Genomic DNA, 21145 nt, shown 5'->3' on the forward strand with positions numbered 1-21145 from the left:
GAGAAGGGGGAGAGAAAGAAAGAGGGAAAAGGAGGCAGGAAAGGCAGAGCTTATGGATCCTGGATTCCCTGACCTCTCATTTCTAATGACTCATAATAATATACAGCAGAGCAGCACCATTTTATACATATGGACATTGAGGCTCAAGTAGAAGCCCCCTGCCAAAGTCCGCAAAGTAACCTTTCCATTAAAACAACCTGCCTTGGAGCAGTGAGTGCATTTCCCCTCCCAGGCGATCTGGGTGACTTGAGAAGACAAGGAGGCATGCCATCTACCACAGAGCCCATCAACTACCTGGGGCAGGAAAACAAAGGCGCTAACCTGGGTGCTTATTATCTGTAAGTCAAGAAAGAGAAATTGGCTAAAAACCTGTTTTGGCCCCCTGAAAGCTAATTTTGTTCAGCAGGAGGGATGGGGTGTTGGAGGGGAGAAAACGGAAAAAGGAAAGATAGAGATAGGCCGGAGATCTGCTCATTTTTAAATGGAGAGTGGGAGAGAATTTCTAGGACCATCACCACAGTAATGGTCACCTACATCCTGCACCATGTCTTCATGTGAGAAGGAACAGGACACGGCTCTCCCAGGATCACCTGTCAGCCTGGGGCAGGGCCTTTCCTAAAGGAAGCAGGTACCCTGGGCCTCAGGCCCCTTCCTCCACAGCTGTCAGGGGGAGGGCCGCAGGGCAAACCTTCTGCTCTCTTCCCTTGCCCTTCCCATCCGTCCACACACCTGGCCTCTGCTCTCAGGGGCTTCCCAGGATACAGTCTCCCAACCTGTCCTCCTGGCCCTTCGCTCGGTGACTGCCCTGTCTCAGACCCAAGTTCTCACTTCCAGGACCACAGCAACAGCCTCCTAACTGGCCTCCCCGCCCCCTCCCCTTGGCTCTTTCTCACAGGGCAGCGCACCTCCCTTCCCCGCTCAGGAGGGCTCCTCTGCTCCCCACTGCCCAGGTTAAATCTAGTCCCCACGCACACAGTGAAGACCCTGCTCACTCGTTTCAACTAATCTTCAGGTAACTCCCACCACTCACCATCAGGAATGCTTCGTTTCAGACATCCTGAACGACTTGCTATTCGCTGCAAGGACACATCAGTGTTTCCCTGCCTCTGAGACATGATTCATGTGTTTCCCTCTACCTGGAATTCCTCGCACTGACACTGCCATCTGCATGACTTCTCCCTCGGCTTCAAAGCTCAGCCCAAATACCACCTCTTCCACGATGCTTCCCTAAAGGGATATGAGGAAGCACTTTCCCTCCTCCAACGTCCCATCTGCCTCACTTGAGAAGCTAAGAAACAAACTTGTCTGGAGGCACAATCCATCACTGTGGGTCTAGCACCAGGGTAATTCTAGAGAACGTGACGCACCTTTCTAACCAGAGGCTACATACCAGATTCCAGCTACTGATCGGCCACTCTCCGTTTCTCTCCATCTGTAAGGTAGGGCAGTCTAGACAGAGTCTAAAGGAATCGGTTCTCCCTTTAAATTCACTGCCCCATTGAGGTTGTCACCACATGGGCGCGGAATGAGGCTGGTGGGCAACGGAAGCAGAGACACAGGCAGGGCCGCCCCCTGGACACCACGGGGCAACCCACAGGTCGAGGCGTAGATGGCACACCCCGCCACACACAGACAGGGGCTGTGCTCAGGACAGAGCCCGTGCGCAGCCCCAGGGGCCACCCTGACTTTCCTCAGGGAAGGCTGGCAGGGCGTCAGAGAAGCCCTGGCAGGCAGCACAGTGCCTTGTAAGGGTCAGAGAAGCAGCCACTCAGAAACTCATTACATGTGAGTCTGCCACCAACAGCTTGTAAAACAACAAAACAAAAACAAACTTGGGCCACTTCGGATCTTGCCTATCGGTGCCAACAGCAAGTCTGACTTCAAGCGAGAGGAGGACTTCAGAGGCTGAAATCCTGACTGCTGTGAGGACCCTGTTGCTGGGGCCCCCTCGAGGCGCCAGCTGTCCCCAGGACTGGGATTCACACACACCTGTCGTCTCTGCAGAGGACAAACCTCACTCTGACCCGAGAGCTCCCTGGTTTCACAGAACTCTTCACCCTGGGCATAAGGCCCTCTTTTGGACGGCGCTCCAAGCAGAAGGCCCCAGGTACAGCCCAGCTGAGGGTCCCCTCAAAAATCTAGGCTGGCTTCCTCAGTACACCGCAATACGGGAAGTAAAGCTCAGGCAGGTTACACGCTGCTTCATCCGACAGAAGGGAAAGAAACCAGCTAAGGCATAATTTCACACTGTTCTTAGCATTTACTAACCTTCATCGGCCAGCAACTCCAAGGCAGAAATTATTTACGTGCTAAAAGGGATGAACCCTGTATTGATCTAAATCATATAATGCCTCATCAGGGTCTTTAAAAAAGCTCTTGATGATGAGGGGCTAAGAAGGCCGGTGGGCTGGCAATGCAGGTCACGGCTCTAAATGGCATGCAGCAGAGCGGTATCTCGCCCCCACATAGCCCTAAACTCATAGCCTAACCACGTGGGTCAACTTTGGATGAACTGGACCCGGGGCCTCCTGCCACGAGGGAGAAACCTTTGTAGCCAATTCCTCTCAGAGCCCCGGGGTCAGGGACACACCCTCTCTCCTACCTACCTCATACACCACGTTTTCATGGAAAACCTAAGCTGCTCAACTTAAAGCCGACTTCTGGGCTTAAATTCTAAAACTCCCTCAGTTGGGGGCTGCTTCTTCCCCTTAACTCAGGGGTCAGAGAGTGAGCATTTTCTTCTGTAAAGGGTCAGAGAGTGAGCATTCTAAGGCTCGGAGGGCCACACGATCTCTCCTCCTAGCAGCTATTCAGCTCTGCCCTTACAGCACGAAAGGAGCCACAGACAGCACTCAAGTAAGCCTGGCTGTGTTCCAACAAAACCTCCTCATGGACACTGAAATCTGAATTTCACACAGTCATCATAGAATTGTCACAGAATTCTGGAAAACGGTTCTTTGCTTGCAGGCCATACAAAAATAGGCAGCAGGCTGTGGGCTGCCCATCTGCCCACCCCGGCCTTAAATGCTCAATTAATGTTTTGATCTTGTGTTACAGCTTTCTGTCTTTCTGACCCAATGCGTACTATTATTTATAGTGAAACAACTTCCCCCCCCCTTATTTGCTTGTTTTCAGAATCTGCTCCTCCCATCTTTTCTAGTAACAGAATCTCTCTTTTTCATTTGCGATTTGCTCCCCACAACAGCAAATGTTTCTGTGAGGGTAACAATAAAGGGGCCTCACCTATCCTGCCCCAGGGGTAGACACGTAACCTAGGACAGCCAACTACACTCTTGTCCTCTCGACAAACAACTGGTCCAGGACTGTGTGGGTCTCCAAGCCCTGACCTAGATGCTGGGGAGAGTGGGCGGAGCTTTCCCTGGGACAGGGAGCACTATGGACCAGAAGTGCCGGGCTACTGAGGTCCCTGCTGCCCCCAGTGAAGAGCACGTGACTGAAAAGGAAGCCCACATAAGGATTAAAGCCAAGAGGAGACCAGAGTCCTGAGACTATCATTTCACCCCACACTCATTCCTGCCTTCAGACCTCCTGGTCACACAGCCAATACATCCTAAGTTAGGTTTCTGACGCAACCAGAGAATCCTGACTAGTTATATATCACATCAGTCTATCTGACAGTTGGCAGGGTGGCGATTCATGCACAAAGCAATGACACTGGTGGTGTTCCACCACGCACAGAATCACTCACAGGTATGTCTCTTTCCTCGTTAAGACTCTGAGCTCCTGGAGGACACATTTCATTTATGACCCATCTTTATCCCCTCCATGCTGACTCACCCAGTACCCTGAACTTGGTAGGTACACAATGAGTATTTTACAATTTAAATTATTTTACTTGGTTGGGGGAAGTGACTATGAGGAGAAGGGAAAAGAAACACGAGGGACATGTGCATGTCCCTACCCATGACCGTCCACCAGGATGTCACCCAGAGACTTTACAGAAAGCCTACACTTTCAGAGGGATCTCAGGTCTAACATCTACCTCCTGAATCAACGCCCCACACCCACATACACCAGGCTGAGCCACACGACTGCCACCCCCTTTGGACACCCAGGGGAAACAGAATGCAACGTCTGCACAGCACCAAGAACAGATCCCAGTGGGTCAGTTCACTGTGGATCAAACCCAGAACAGCTCCCAGAACTTCAGACAGTGGGAATATCAGCTGTACTTGTCTCACCCGAGAAGTCCTGCTCCTCAAGGGCAGAGACCGATCGCTTCAGGAATGAGGGTGAGGACCTGCTCCCCTCTAGGCTCCCAGTCAGCGTGGACATGCTGGAAATGCAGGAGAGCTGGCCACACGCGCAGCCACAGCAGAGGAGCTCGCTGGGACCAGGGCACACCCACCCAGGCGAGGGAAGGACACTGAGAAACGTTCAAGAGGCCACTCCCTAGCTGGAAAAACAGTACCTAAATGGCACCTGGAAACAGTGGTCTCCCTACAAATACCACTACTGTACTTCCTCTCATTTAAAAAGTAACTTGTAAATGCAGGTATGCATAAATTTGTATCCCCAGCATATTTCTTTAAAAAAAAAAAGTCTGAATTAAATTGATGTAATTCGCTTGCCTCTTTGAAGATTCTGTGAGAAGTTATATTTGAAAAAGCCCGTAGCAAATGTCTTGAAAAAGCAAAGAAGTGCCCCCAGAGCAATTTTTGCAGAGTTAGTTTTGTACACTACTTTTACTTAAAGCAGGGCACACCTAGAAATCACTTTCAACGTAATAATTTAAAACACTGTCACCTCTGCATACGGATGTGCCAACCCGCCCCCCACACGCAGCGGGAGGGATGGTGTCCCTTGATACCTGCATGACTGTCATGGGAGTGTATACTTCAGAAACACTGACCGTGGACCCCTCTGGGAGGTGACCGAGCCTGCAGCCCACCCCCCAGTGACGCTAAGAAGGGCCAGCTGGCCCAGCAGTGGCAACCTTGTGGGAGCTGTGGGCTCGGGCAGCTTCTCGTCTGCCTGAGCGCTCCGGCCTCCCAACCAGAGCAGCCCTCCCTGGTCCCTGCCCCACGGAAGTTTGTGGGTTCAGCTTTTCAGAGGCTTCTCTATACTTTCCCAGGCTCCTCCTAATGAATACCTTCTGAGAAGCTTAAACCAAGGCAGGCTGGCTTCCGCTGCTGGCAATCATAAAAACCTGCTCATTCGCCTGCTAAGCAGTGGCTAACATTAAGGGTTACTGTGTGTCAAGCACTGTTTTAAGTGCTTTTTAGGCATGATCTCAGTCCTCACAACCTTTAGGGAGGCTCTATTTTCTACATTTTCCTGAGGTTTGTAGAAGTTAACTTGCCCGAGGTTACACAGCGAGTAGCACAGTCAGGATTCAAATGCTGAACTTTTTATCACATGTCACAGGGAAAACTGGCCATATCTTGCAGCTCCTCCCAACAAGAGAAAGAGTGTGTCCCTCCACTTTGTGAATCTTGGCTTGACCACGACTTGCTTTAGCCAATAGGACTTTTAAAAAGCAGAGGCTTAAGTGATGCCTGAATATTGGGGTTACCCCCTCTTGCTGATGGAACCCTAAGACCATCATGGGATGAAGCCAAGGGTTTACCTCCCAGAGGATGACTGAAGACATGGGGAGGGAGGCCCTGCCAACCCATAAAAACATAGAAAGCAATAAACTATTGTTTTAAAACCACAAAGTGTTGGTGTGGTTTATTACACAGCGAAAGATAATTGAAATAATCACTAAGCTGTTGCCAACAAATCAGTATCAGCTAGGAGAAAATTTTTTTAAATGTGAGGCAGAGGAAAAGCCTCTTTATTCTTCCACACTTTTTCTCAAGGACAGAATGAGAAGAAACGGAGTTTAAGTTTCATCAGGAAAGAGTATATTTAGAGCAGAGGAAGAACTTACTGGCAGCGAGGAAGCCTAAGGACAGAGGCAGGGAGACTCTCCCACCCTCACCCTAATTCAGGTTCCAGGAATCATCTACTCATTGTGCTTCTTGCTCAGGAATCAGGTTGTGCAAGAGTACCTCTCCCCAGGCCAGGCCTTACGGTGCATTCTTTCAGGATTCTTTCTGGAGAAGACCCACCAACAGCAGGAATCTGAACAGCTGAGCGGCCAGGCCAGGCCCGCCAACACACACACTGCTCAATGGAGCAGAAGTCCTTCCACTGACTCCCCCCTTCTCAGCTGGGCAAGTAGCAAGCTCTTCACCAAGACTCTGTCCAGGGGCCTGTCTGGCTCACAAAGCAGCTCTTTATGCCAAAGAGCAATAAATGGTGGAGCACAGAAAAGAAATTCCTGGGTAAGTGGGGGCAGCATTGGAAGGAAGGGGAGAGTAAGCTGGTTATTCCAGGAATGAGCCGAAACCTTCCACTCTTTGGAACAGAAATAAAGTTAGAACTCTCCCTCGACAACACAGAGCATGGTACATAGAAGGCACACGGTTGGGGGAAGAAAAAAAACCAGGACTAGATTCATGACTGCTGTGAGCAGGAGACATGGGTTCTCGGCCCAGGTTTACTGTTGATTCCTGTGTGTTCGGCACAAGTTAACCACGCCTCCACCCATTTAGACTTCTTAGGAGAAGCTAGTCTGTTATTACGTTGGAGACGGGGATAAAAAGTTGTATTAGACATGTTCCCTGATGTGAAGAAATTCACAGACTGGTAAGAGAGAGGCATATAAACTCTAAACCTCTGAGCTTTGGTTTCTATAAAACAGGAAAAACACACCTGTTTCATAAGGCTGTGGGGAACAATAAATGAGGTAAGTTGCATAAAGCTCATAATACAGCACTTGGCACATAACAGGTCCTCAACGAGTGATCGTTATTTATTACAAGAAAGGGATGGAGGCTGTGCCAAAGGAATACAGAGGTTAATCCATTTTGCAAAGGGGTTGGTTCCTCCAACAGCTTCTTGGAAAGAGATGTCTGAGCTAAACAGTAACACTGTTACTACTGGCCAACATTTACTGACTTGAGAAAAACTAATTTTCACACTTACATGAAATAAGTATGTAATTTGTAATTATTGCTCTTGGGCATGAATTATCCTTGTCTTACAGATGAATAAAGAACTCAGTGTACATACCCTGTCTGTGTGCCGTGGCACTTAAAATAAACATGAGCAGACTTCCTTAGTCTAGCAAAGGTATGAGTGTGAGGGAGTGGGGCGGGGACTGGAAAGCCATACCATACCTCCTGTTGACACTTTAACTGTCAGTGGAAAGAGGACAAAATGTAGCCAGTGCAGTTAGAAAGCAGAAGGCTTTCTAGAGTTTTGCATTTTAAGTGTACAGTTTGATGCATTTTGAAAAACGTATAAACCTGTGAACCCACCACTAAAATCAAGATTTAACACTCCGGTTACTCCAGAAAGTTCCATCATGCCCCTGTGAAGTTCACACTCACTCCAGCCCCCCAGACTTTCAGGTAACCGCTGATCTACTGTGTTACTGTGTTACTGTGGATTAATTCTGTCTGTTCTAATGGGATCGTACAGTATGGACTCTTCTGCAGGGCTTCTTTCCCTCAGTATAATGTTTCTGAGATTCATCCAAGTTGTATGTATCAACCATTTATTTTTATTGTTGAGCTGTATTCCATTGTTTGAACATATCAAAAATTTGTTTACTTACCTGGTGACAAATAACTTCGGTTGTTTCTAGTTTGAGGCTATCATGAATAAAGATGCTTAGGAACATTTGTGCACAAGTCTTCGTGCAAACAAATGTTTTCATTTTTCTTAGGTCAATACTGAGAAGCGGAGTTGGTGGGTTGTATGGTTTCATTTTAAAAGAAACTACCAAACTGTTTTCCAAAGTGATTGTTTCTTTCCATGGATGCTTTTAAGAATCCCTCTTTGTCAATAGTTTTCAGCAACTTTTTTTTTCGATTTTATATATTTTATTGGTATATAATTTTCATACAATAAACTCCATATACTTACAGTGTATCATTTGATGAGTATATATATGACCATACCCACAATTCAGATTACAAACATATTACCCCCCCAAAGTTCCCTCACACTCCTTTTTAACTCTTCCCTTCCTCCCCTTCCTTCATTCCCCAGGCAACCACTGATTTGTATTCTGTCACTACAGATTAGTTTGCAATGTCCACATTTATATAAATAGAATCACACAGTATGTGCTCTTTTTTGTCTGACTCTTTTAGTCAGCATCATTCTTTTCAGATTCACCCATATTGTTGCTTTTATCAATCGTTTATTCTTATTATTGCTAAGTAGTATACTACTGAATGGATATACCACAATTTGCTTATGCATTCAACTGTTGATGGATATTTGGGTTGTGGCTAGTTTTTCGCTATTACCAAAAAAAAAAAAAAAAACTACTATAAACATTCAGGTACAAGGGCCTGACTGGACCTATGCTTTCATTTTTTTCTTTTGGGAAACTCCTAGGAGTCAAATGGTTGAATGTATAGTAGATACAGGCTTACCAAATCATGAAACAATAAGCTGTTTTGCAACATGACTATACCATTTCACATTCCTATCAGCAGCGTCTGAGAGTTCCAGTCACTCCGTGTCCTCAATAACATACGGTCTGTCTCTGCAGACACTCTGGTGGACATGTAGCATATCTCACTGTGGCTTTAGCTTACATTTCCCTAATGGCTAATGATGTTAAATATCTCCTCATGTGCTTATTTATAAGCCACTGGCACATCTTCTTTAGTGTCTGTTCAAATCTCCTACCCATTTTTTAAACTGCATTGTGAGTTAAGTTGTAAGAGATCTTTATATATTCTAGATAAAGTCCTTTGACTTTATATGTTTTGCCAATATTTTCTCAGTCTGTGGCTTGCCTTTTCATTTTTGTCACAGAGTCTCTGGAAAAGCAAATGTTCTTAATTTAGATGAGGTTCAACTTATTGATTTTTGCTTTATACTTTGTGCTTTTTGTGTCCCATAGTAAAACTCTTTGCTAAAACACAGGTCACTAAAATAGTCTCCTTTGTTTCTTTTAGAAGTTTTACAGTTTTAACTCATACAATTAGACCTATAATCCACTGTGAGTTAATTTATTATATGGTATGAGGTAATGGTAGAGGTCCACTTTTGTGCATATGGATACACAATTGTTCCAGCATCATTTATTGAAAAGATTCTTCTTTCCCTATCGAACTACCCTGGAATATTTGCCAAAACTTAAGTTGACTATATATGTATGCGTCTATATCCGAACTAATCATTCTGTTCCATTTGCGCTATTATGCTTAGCTTCACACCAATACAACATTCTATTGATTACTGTGGTTTTATAATAAACCTTGAAATCAGGTAGTCTAAATCCCACAACTTTGTTTTTCCTTTTTAAAGTTGTTTTGGCTATTCTAGGTCCTTTGCATTTCCATATAAATTTCAGACACAATTTGTCAACTCTACAAAGCCTACTGGGATTTTCAGTGGGTTGCCTTAAATCTACAGAGGAATTAAAGCAAAACTAACATCTTAACAACACTGATCATGGTAGCAGTTGCCTAACAATATGAATGTACTCAATGCCACTGAACTGCACATTTAAAAATAGTTAAAATGATACATTTTATGTTATATATTTTTTACAATTTAAAAAAAAATGAGGGGGGAAGGTGTAGCTCAGTGGTAGAGTGCATGCACACGGTCATGGGTTCAATCCCCAGTACCTCTGTTAAGTTAAAAATAATAATAATAAATAAGTAACCTAATTACCTCCCCCCAAAACAAAACAAAATAATTTTTTGAACTTTTTAAAATTAAAAGAACAGTATCTATTTTAAAATTTAGACTGTATCACCTAATATGTAGTGGCTCATAAGCTGGCCAGTCAATTTCACCAGTTAATTCCTCTCCTCCTCAGCCCTCCCTCCTTAGACCTGTTACTATTAGCACATCGCGGCTGAAGGGCCATGGCCGAGAGCACTGTTTTCCATTTGTCTTTCCTCTGGCTTCATCGTTTTGTTTTTTTTAATGGAGATACCGAGGATAGAACACAGGACCTTGTCCATGCTAAGTACTCTACTACTGAACTATTACCCTCTTCCCACATCTTTTTTTAAAATCAACTTTATTGAGATAAACTGTAAAATACAACCACTTTAATGGAAAGTTTGACTTTTGATAAATGCATATACCCATGTATCTGCCACCACAATCAAGATACAACATTTCATCACCGCAGAAAGTTCCATCATGCTTCTTTGATGTTAATCTCTCCCTAAACCCTCAGGCAACCACGCTCTACTTTCTGTCACTACAGATCAGTGTTGTTTTCTCTGTCATTTTATATACATGGAAACAGTCTGTCCTATTCTTTGTCCAGGCTTCTTTCATCCAACATCAGTATTTTTGACATTCATCAAAATTACATGTGTCAGCGGCCTGTTCATTTTTATTGCTGAGTAATTTCCTATTGTATGGATATACTGGAATTTGTCTCTCTGCCTGTTGAAGACTATTTTAGTTGTTTCTACTATGAATATAGCTGCTTTAAATACTTGTAGATGAGTCTGTAATGGACAAACGTTTCTGTTTATCTTGAATAAACAGCTAATAGTGGCGTGGTTGTAAGGTAAGTGTGTATATACCTTGATTAAAAGAAGCCAAAGTTTTATAGTCAAACCCAGATCCAGTCATGGCTTTGGCCCCGTGCACAGTCTAGTCCAGTGGGCAGACGGTGACACTGGGGGTTGGGTAACTAAGTTCTAGCTGGGGATCTGGCCTGTGCTTACAGGGTGACTATGACTGCCACAGCCTCAGGTAACTGGTGTACCACAGACCAAAGAGAGGGTGGTTCTTGATGCTCCAGACATCAAACTAAGAAGTCAAAGAGTTGCAGTAAAAATTAAAAATACTATTAAGTGGCTTTTATACCAAAACAAACCACAAAAGAGAATGCAACAATCTTTAGATTTCAGCTAAAATTCAAAACATAATGAGCAAGTAATGTCTTACCTCTGTGCATAATCTTGTGCTTCTCTCTCAGGTACGTCAGGCCTTTTATTACCTAGGGGAAAGGAGAGGTAAAAAAGGTGGAAACTGAAAGAATGGTGTTTAGAAAATACTCAACTTTTCTACTTTAAAATGACCTAGAATATACTTCATCTAACATCACAAATCTGTCTTCTTCCCTTGCTTTTTATTCTTTCTTTTGTTTGATTTTTTAACCTTATCAAGAAACCATTTTTTTTAACGTGGTATTTAAACACTATTTTGAAGCAAAATTGACTATTGCAAGTTTAGACAACTTTAAAAAAATACTTTGCTTGAATTAATTTTTTCTGAACTGGCAATCGAAAAAGAGGCTTTCTGATGCTACAAATTGAGAATTCTTTTGGATACCCTGTCCTGTTTTTCTAGACACAGATTTTAATACTTTTCTAGTTCTAGTGAGTGAGAGGCAGGGGGGAATACTGTATCCAGAAATAGGGAAAACTCTAGCGAGAACCCCACTTTTCTTACAAACTTTGCTGACTTCCTACCTTCCTCTTTGTCCATTTCCTACTGACTCATAAACTTGTCAATGAAGTGACCTGGAAGAAAACTTATCAATATACTCACAGCAATGCTAACTTTTCCTAAAATTTGTTCAGGAATTCTTCCAGCTTTCTTCAGGACTTGATCCAAGGAACCCCCATCCTAAGAACAAGAATACCAGCCCATTTAGTGACAATGTTCCTATTCTCTCAAGGGTTAAACTTCAGCAGGAAAGTGAATCTCACACATGACGCATCCTCCGAGAAGGGAACCCTTTGGTTGGTTCCGCACATCAAATAAGATATGAATACAAAACCTTGTGGGAGCTACCAAATGACTAACAACTTAAATTCCACAAATAATCATGAAACAAATTATAAATTCAGTGGTCAAAAATTACTTGTTCAGTGGTCAAATAACTAATTCAGAGGTCAAATTACTAGTTCAGTGGTCAAAAGTGACTAATTTAGTGATCAAATGACTAATTCAATGGTTCACTATCCTGAAATAACAGAACAGTGTAGCAGGCAGGAATGCACACTCTAGCAGCAAACTGTCTAAATCCCCACCCCAACTCTGTCACTATCTTGTGGACTTTGACCACATTACTCAACTTGTAAGACGGAGATGATACTCATAAGGCTGTTACAATAATCATAGGACTACTATAAGCATTAAACTGATACATATAAAGCACTTAGAACAATGTCTAGCCCATAGTAAGTGCTCAGTAAGTGTTTGCCATTTTATCACCATCACATAAGTCACAACTTGCATTGGGTGTTATCCTAACAAATTATATTTCATAAAATCCAAAGGAAATGTCAAAAAAAAAAGCAATAATTAATTCCATAAACCCTACAAAGTGACATGCACAGTGTTAGGTTCTTTGGGGGATAGAGATACCAAAAAAGACCTAGTTCTTGTCATTAATAACTTTATTATAAACTACTAGAGGCAATATACAACTCTTTATAAAATATAACAAATCAAATAAATGTATAATAAAAGTGCAACAGACACAACAAGGAAGGAAGAATTCTGACTTCACTTAGAAGATAGCATTTGAGCAGAAATCTTGCTCAAAGAATGAGTATGATTTCTACACCCAGAAAAGGGGAGGAGGAAGGGGAGAAAAGAACAGGGTATTTCAATATGATCAAAAGTAGAGAAGCATTCAAGTGTTTAGTACTCCTGGGATGACATGTGCTTTGTTCACTGCAGGTGTTTGAAGAAATGCAGTGATGGGTCAGGCTGGAAATGGCCATTTGCAGCCAGATCGTGGACCCCCACCAAAGAACTGAGACTGGACTTTACAGAGGCAGAAGGAAAGGTATCCAAACCAGAGCAGCTGAGAGAAAGGAGATCAGCAAGGAGCTGATCAGGGGAGATGACACGCCTGGGGCAGAGGTGGGGAAGGGAGCACACAGGAGAGGATATGCGTGTGGTGTGAAACCAGCCTCCGCAGGGCTCACATCTAAGGGCCTTCCCACTCATGGAGTCCACAATTCAACCTGAGATCTTGAAAAAATGCTCACTCAAGGAACCTTTATGCACTGAGACAGAAATAGGTTCACGCCTCTATGGCTTTGGGTGTAACCAACTACCAGCTGCAAAATAAAAGTACCCTAGAAGCAGAGAGAATTCCTACAAACTCAGACTGGGTTTCTAAAGTGTCCTGTGTACACTGGGCAATTACTGTCATCAGCTATCATCTATTAATCACCTCTGTGTAAGGCACAAGTACATGTGAGGAACTAGGAAAGGAAAAAACTGTAAGTACAGAATAAAATACACTCTGCTTAAGGAGAGAGAACATATTCATAGAGGCTAGGCACCTTAAATCCTCCTCTGAAACAAAGCAGGGAACAAACAGCTGAATGAAGAGGACAGACATTGCTACAGGTCCTCAGAGAGGAAGTGATTCCTGGACACAGCGGCCAAGGGAAGGACTCACGGCAAGAATGACATGGAAGCTGAGCCTTGGAGGTGGGCGAGATCTGGGTAGGATAAGCAGGAAGCTGTTCCCACAGACATCCTGCCACCAAAATTGCCCAGCCGCTACGATGCAGCCATGGAATACAAGGTCATAGAGCAATAATATGACAAACAAAAGAAGAACCGAGAATAATCCCATTTTTATAAAAATTTATAAGTGTGTATATACTCACAGAAGACCAGACTATCAAAAATGTTCCCAATGGTTATTTCCAGCCTAGATAATAAGATTGTCAGGGATTTTTTGTTGTATGATAGTTTCTCCTTCGTGCTTTTCTATGGTTTATAAATTTTCTACAATGAATAAAGGTTTTTTACCTTTTTAAATTACTGAACTCAGCAGGGTGGGTATAGCTCAGGGGTAGAGCACATGTTTAGCATGCATGAGGTCCTGGGTTAAATCCCCAGTTACCTCCATTAAAAATAAATACACAAATAAATAAATTACTGAACTCACTTATGAAAGTGGAGAATTAAATCTATAAATCAACTAACAGATACTCTGTGAGCACCTGTTTTGTGCAAAGGCACATTTAGGTAGATATAACACTGCTTTCTTTCTAAAGGAGGTGAGAAAGTAAGTTAGACTCATTCAGGGATGCAGACCTTTTGGGAAATGTTACCTGAAACAATGCTAAAGATAGATTATCAACTTAAAAATTCTATGCTTATAAAAACATAGTTTGGACCAATGCCTTTTTATCCTGATCAACTTTGGATCGTGGATGCTGATGGAAAAAGAAAGCAGTTCAGGTATGTGCTCAAACGTACACTAACACCCCTGAATACATTAGCCTTTCCAGCATGATAAACTCCCTAACACGACTACCTAATGGTGAGTCGGGCAACCAAGGAGCACAGGGGAGGATTTCAAAATTCAACCTAAAATTCAAATATGCCATTAACTCCACACAGATAGGAGAGTGGGATTATTAATCTAGACCCCAACAGAACTCCCCTGTGAACACACTTATTTTCCAAGAGCCCTTGGAAAAGCCCTACCCAGTCTGTGACCCGGGCCTAGGGCTGCGTCATCCTTTGAGCCTGGTTGCCTTCACAATGCCACAGGCCCCTGGTGGCCAAATCAGGACAGCACCACAGCCCAAGGAACCGCACCCAAGTCAGCAGGCCCCCAGGAACGCCACAACACCTCTCAGTTTCCCTTCCTAGTGGGAACAGACACTCCAGCGCACATCTCCCAGGCCCTTTCTATTTTGCTTCCAACTGAATGAGGTTTCAGACTTTCTGTTTGAAAGACTTGGCCTGATTACCAGGATGGACTGTACATTTAAAACTGAGTAACAGAGCAACTCCATCAAAATCTGACGCAAACGAGGTAGAAGAGCTAGTCTGCGGTTCTCAGGTTCCCCGGCCAGGACAACTGTCTTGGTTTACCCTTTCCCTGGGGGCTGCGGTAAACACTTCTGTTAAACGCGAAGAAACCCTGGCTGTCCCCCTTTATCCTCCTCCTGAGCGACAAGAAGAGTTACACTGTGAATAACGAGATTAGCAGGTTTTAAGAAGCATGAACCGCAGCCAGGCTCGCCCAGCGCTGCTGGAGACTCACCTCACAACCCCTCAAGTCTACCTCACTGTTGCCAAGGACCTGCCTTCACTGACTAAAGCTGCTGGAAATGTGCTTATTTTTAGAAGCCAATTATTAACTAAGTCAGTGGTGCTTTTGTGAAGGTTTTCTATAGGAGAGACAAATGCTTCATGGAAAAAAAAAATCAGAGAGAATGCTCAGAAACTTTTACTTCTGCATAACAAACACCAACCCTGAGTCTCCTGTTCTCCAGTTGCTCAGCTGCCACCTGAGCAGGAACTTACTTCCAAAGACAAGAACATTCCTGTTCTGATCAGGCAGCATCCATTCACCCCTTAGGTCTCAAAATCCAGACTGGGCAATGCACACACAGCTTACTTCTAGGAAAGGTCAGCCCCTGACCAAGCGCTTTAGAAGATGGGGCTCAATGCACGCTGATGACAAATTTACTTTAAAACGCATCCAAAAATATGATCTGAGCAATGGACAGGTGGACAGCGTGTGGTAAAGCAAATATGGGACAACTGCAGAATCCAGGTGGTGGGTTTAGAGTGTACATCACACAAGTCCTTCAACTCCTTGTGCTTTTGAAATTTTCCATAATGAAGTGTTGGGGGAAAATGTTAATGACGAGGAACATCATGCAAAGACTGTGACACAGAGAGGGCCCAAGAACCTCAGAAGCTGGGATGTGGCTAATAAGCACAGCTCCACATGAGAACACCTTTGAAATGTGGAAGCTGAGGCAGAGCAGAAATCCCCAAAGAGAAGTGGCAGCCAGTGGTCAGAGCCTTCCTGTCACAGGCAGGTGTGGGGGCTCCTACAGGAGGACCTGCTCAGGGACCGAGGAAGAGCAGAGAGTGCCCAGGCCCAGAGCAGAAAGCTGCTCTGGACAAGGCTGCTTGGACTTCAGGCCATAACTGTTTCCTTACAGGGCCACATCTTCACCAGCCCCGAGCCTCTCCTCTCTCCACTAGCACTAGCAGACAGTCCCAGTTGCCCTCTGGGCCTGTGGGCACCGAGGGACAGAAGGCCCTAAATCTCTCTTGAGTCCCAGGCCTGACTCCGCCCTCCCTGACCCTCGTCTCCTTCATTCAGTCATTCAACGCATATCACCTAATAGATGCCAGACACTGTACATGGCCCTCAAAATAATTTGACCCTCCCAACCTCTGACAGCCAGTTTTCCAGCAGGCTCAGGCTCCCTAGGGTAATTCCAGAAGCATCTTCTGCTTTGGGGCTTATGGGGAAGGACCTCAAAAAGCCAAATCCATGGGGGGAAACAACTGATCTGCAGGTACCACAAATGGGCCACGAGGATGGGAACCAACCCTTGTCACCTCCTGTTTCACCTCCTCCTCCAGGAGGGAAAGGCTGGACAAGGGCAAGGCGCATAAGGTTGTGATCAGTATCTATGTATCCAGGATGAAGAAAGAAGGCGGGAGGGTATAACTCAAGTGGTAGAGTGCATGTTTAGTATGCAGAGGTGTTCTGGGTTCAATCCCCAGTACCTCCTCTAAAAACAAATAGATGAATAAACCTAATTACCTCCACCCTCAAAAAAAATAGAAGAGATGTTCAAAACACTGGGGGCACCAGCAAGGGACGAACCTCCTAAGAGGGCTCTCCTGGAGTTCATTAAGACCAGGCACTGGGACTCTCATTCCAGAGGTGAGGGTAGGTCTAGAGAGGCAGGAAGGAAATGAGAAAGTTGTTGAGGGACACTAGGCTGGACTGAAAGCGGAGAAACCACGAAGTATGTGGACTCAATCACGTTAGCCCTTGTCTCTGAACAGTCAGCCTCCGTGAGAATAAAGCAAAAGCTAATGTTTGCAGTTGTGTGCTGAGTCAGACAGCGTGCTGATAGACCTACATCTCTTATTTTAATTAATCCTTACCACAATGAAGCAGATACTATAACGGCTATTTTACAGATGAGAAAACTGAGAATCAGAAAGATAAAGAAACTTGTCCAAGGTCATGATGAGAAGGTGACAACCTGTAAACAAATAATCATTGAACACCTGCTACGGTTTTGGAGACAGAGTGGCAAACAAGATAAAGTGTCCACCTGGATTTTTGTGGAGAAGAGAGATATGAGTAAACGTCTCAGATTCCAAAGTCCCTGTGCCACGCTGCCCACTGGGGACAGAAAAAACAGCAACCATGAAGCCAGCCTCTCTCTGAAATTCTGGCCAACAAGGATGGAAACAAGGCTCAACCACTATCTAGTAGATTCCACAAAGTGCACTGGGGTCAGACAGCCTTGGTTTAAATTCTACCAATTCCACTTCCTAGCTCCTTGACCTTGGGTAAGTTATTCCATTTCTCTGAGCCTCAGTTTCCTTATTTATAAAATGCAGATAATGCATCCAACTCAATAAGGTTGCTGGAAAAATGCAATAGAATATTAATTTGCTTAGGGCAGTGCTCAATACGATACACACTTGATAAATATTAGTTTATCATTACTAGTTTTGCTAACCCAGCTCTTAAAGCAGATTATAAACTCTCTGAAGGCAGGAATTGTCTCACTCACCTTCATAACCCCAGAACTGTGTACCCAGCACACAATATCACATGTAATAAATGGATTTAAACTATACTAACCAGATTTTACCTCCATCAAAATCTTGGGATCAAGAAAACTGGGAGATGTGCTCTAAGCACACTAGCCAGGGAGACTTGGCCGCTGCCACCTCTCTTTGAAGAGGCAGGGACCTAAGAAGGAAACCGGTCATCTTTTTGGCTATTCCAAGTTCTACATGGAGGCTTCACAGATGCCCAGGACAGTGATGGGGATCCAGGGAGGAACAAGGAAGTGCTGGTCACATTCCAAGCCAAAGATTAGCCCAAAGCCACCCAACTACCAGCCCGCGGCTCCTGAGGCTGCCAGGCGGCCACATACCATGTGCTCCATGCAGATGCTGATCTCGCCGTCGCTGTAGAACGCACCATAAAAGCCCACGATGTACGGGGAGTTGCACTCATGCAGAACCTGAAGCTCCCTTATGATCTGGTTCCGGATTGCAGGCTTGATCTCCAGGTGAATTAGCTGGGGAAAGAAAGGTGGGAGGAAGAGAAGCTTTAGAAACATTTGGATGGATGGATGGATGGTTTGCTGGGTGGGTGGGTAGAAGCTTTCTTAAATGCTTAAGCTCTTAAAGGTAGAAATAGAGGAAACAGGCAAATTTTAACAAACAAGATTCTGCCCAACCAGAGCACTGAGTGCCAACATACCAGGGCAGGTGTTGGCATTGGAAGAGCTGTAACCAGGGGAGGGCCAGCTGGCCCTCTGCTCCTGGGGGCTGAGACTGAGGAAGTAGGGGTTCATTCACCCTTCCCAAGAAACAAAGGACCTGGGAGCTGAGAGATTAGGGGAGAGTGGCCTTGAAGACTTAGTTGATACTTAAGGTTTGTGGGACTAGAAGGGTTTGAGGAACTGGGTCAGCAGACCCAAGCTGCCTAGGAGATTTCTCCTTGACCTCAGGAGCCTGATTTAGCCAAGCCTCAGGGCTCCTACGTTTCCCCCAATGCAGTGCCTTGTTTCAGCTGGGGAGACAGGTGAAAGACACATGAAATCATGACCAAATAAGGCTGAGTGTCTAAAAAGAACCATGGACAATGAGTGTCAGAGAACATGGAAGCAGTGGTTATCAGTGTGGGCTGGGACGGCTAGTGAAAGCTAGACAGGAGGTGGCCCTTGAAGACGGGCACTGACTGAAAAGATGGAAGGCATTGCATGAGCAAAACTATGTGGACAGGAATGAACATGGAGTGCTCCAAAACATGGAAGAGCCCAGCCTCGCTGTTCAGGAAGGACCCAGGGTCACCAGGAAGGGATGTTCAGCTCAAAGACTGCCTGCTGTGTTGGGGAGCTGAGCTGCTACACTGCAGGGAGATGAAGGGGAACCACTGGCAGGGGTGGAGCTCAGAGAAACATGAAATCCATGTTTTGTGTGTCCCTGGGGCCAAGTGAAAGAAAACAGCTACTCCTGCTCTTGAGAAATGGCAAACGAATGGCATCCCAGCTTTCTTTCCAGAGCACACAGCTAATGAAGGGTCATTTGCTGTGTTTTCCAGTCTGGGGAGAGGAATATATCACTAACACATCATGAATATTTATCTATAATCTGACAGATAACTTGAGTTCAAAAAATCCAAACAGCACAAAAGGGTATTGAATGAAAAGTAAGTCTTCGTTCCATCCTTTTCCCTAGGCCCCCAGGTCTTCTAGGAGATAATCCAATTACTTATTTACCAAGGCAAGCTTGATCCAGTCTTTTTTTTTTTTTAAAGTGGCCTCACCTTTCTGGCCATGACGAGGCCGGATGGCTTGTGGGAGACCTTGAACACCACACCACCATTGCCGGCGCCCAGCTCACTGATCTTCTCAAAGTCGTCATCCTTCAGTTCCCCCACCTTCTGCTTCTGGGTAAGAAAGGCCTCGAGGCGCTTCCGCTGCTGTTCATCCAGCTCCAGCTCCTCCAGCTTCTTCTGCAAGGCCTCCAGATTGGTCCTGTCCCAAAGCGGGGAGCACAAGTCAATACTATCATCAGAGAAGTCCACCTCGAGTAGCACGGCTGCTGTGGAGAGCTCCAGCTCTGGGGCCAGAGAGCGCTGATGGAGGAGGCTCAGGGGAAGGCTCCGTCTGCCGTGGCTTTGCCCCTGCACCCCGCCACCCACACCGCAACTCTCCAGGCCTGGTCCCTGCCACCCCACACAACGCACCACTGACACACCGCACCTCTCCAGGCCTGGTCTCCTCATTTGTAAAAGGGAATTAGTTCTCCCTCAGTGTGCTCCGAGTCTACAAGAAGAACCAAAGAATCTACTAAAATCTAGAGTGAGCCACCTTAATCCACTTTAAAACTTCAGTTTCAAAAGTCCCACTAGTGTTGGTTTTAACATCACCATATACAAAATAAAATCTGGTTCTTAAAACCACTAAACTGAAACCAAAGCAAATCACCAAAATCACCAGGCTCTAAACTGAATCAACAATAGAAACACTCCAATGTGATCAGGTCAGGAATCAGGCCAATCGAAACAGAGCAACAAGGTACACCTGAAATTTTTATTTTTGCAATAATATATACACAAACATACATTCATTCACTCACCTTCTAAAATAGGGCAAGGCCTTTGAGTAAGGATCCACTGATAAGAGCCTCACCTCATTTTTATTACATGAACCAGAATATAATACAATGTCTATCGTTTCCTATCATTTCTAAATCCTGATTCTCTAAAGTGTAGTAAAAACGTAGACACTTAAAAAATAATCTCTGAATAAAATTTTAAGAGTTTGATGATTTCCCCGAGTTTTAATGTTCATCTAATCTGACAGTAATATTTCTTAGTGGCTTGGTCTTGAGTCTTTCCAAGGCTTTTAACTAGTGTTCATAGTGTTCGTGGGGGAGGGGAGGAGAAAACCACTTCATTTGCAGTCGTATTTGTCGGTGTATCTGATATTTAAAGATGTACATTACTTACATTTCAACACTAGCTACAACTGTACAAATGGGTTGGGGAACGAACCGGCTCTTGGTAAGCACATAATTCAACCAGTGGGCGCCGGACTGAGTGGGTATGGCAGAGAGCGGCCTGCTAGTGTGTTTTACATAAAGAAATGAAGTGTTCATTGCTCCTGGGAGCTTGTTAAGAGGAGGGTGGCAAAGAGAGCTTCCACTGTGTTTCATTTGATTTTTGTCCCTAGTCTAAACAACAACACAGGTGACAAGACAGGTCGTCATTACACATCAGAGTGGTGGTGCCCCCTCCCCTCAACATACACACCAATTCTGAGCCTGGAGGGCAGGAGCAAGCATGGCCTTCCACTCTTCATTCACACTCTATCCCAAACCCCAAGGAGGCAAGAAGATGGAGACCTAACGCCTCCCCCGCGCATGGGGAGATCCAGTGCTGCCTTACAAATGACACAGCACGTGGGGCTAAGAGGACACAAGGCTGACTTCCCCACCTCTCCTCCCTGGGGAGCGCTCGGGAGAAGAAGGCTGATGCCATGGACTAAACTGTGCCCCTCCCCCAATTCACATGTAACTATGAATGTAACCCCCACTGTGACTATGCTTAGAGATAGGATTTTTAGGAGGTAATTAA

General features: G+C 44.9%; 1 protein-coding gene across 1 annotated transcript in view; it reads right to left on the bottom strand.

The window, feature by feature from the left end:
* MAP2K1 (mitogen-activated protein kinase kinase 1) overlaps window positions 1-21145 on the bottom strand; it is a 67946-nt gene that overhangs the window by 14675 nt on the left and 32126 nt on the right. Inside the window, exons 2-5 of the mRNA XM_072962200.1 lie at window positions 19331-19541; window positions 17931-18077; window positions 11563-11640; window positions 10957-11008 (exon numbers count right to left, since the gene is read on the bottom strand). Coding sequence (XP_072818301.1) covers window positions 10957-11008; window positions 11563-11640; window positions 17931-18077; window positions 19331-19541 — 488 coding nt within the window. The remainder of the gene's footprint in view (window positions 1-10956; window positions 11009-11562; window positions 11641-17930; window positions 18078-19330; window positions 19542-21145) is intronic.

The sequence above is a fragment of the Vicugna pacos genome, chromosome 6 (genome assembly GCF_048564905.1).
Source record: "Vicugna pacos chromosome 6, VicPac4, whole genome shotgun sequence".
Classification (NCBI taxonomy): domain Eukaryota; kingdom Metazoa; phylum Chordata; class Mammalia; order Artiodactyla; family Camelidae; genus Vicugna; species Vicugna pacos.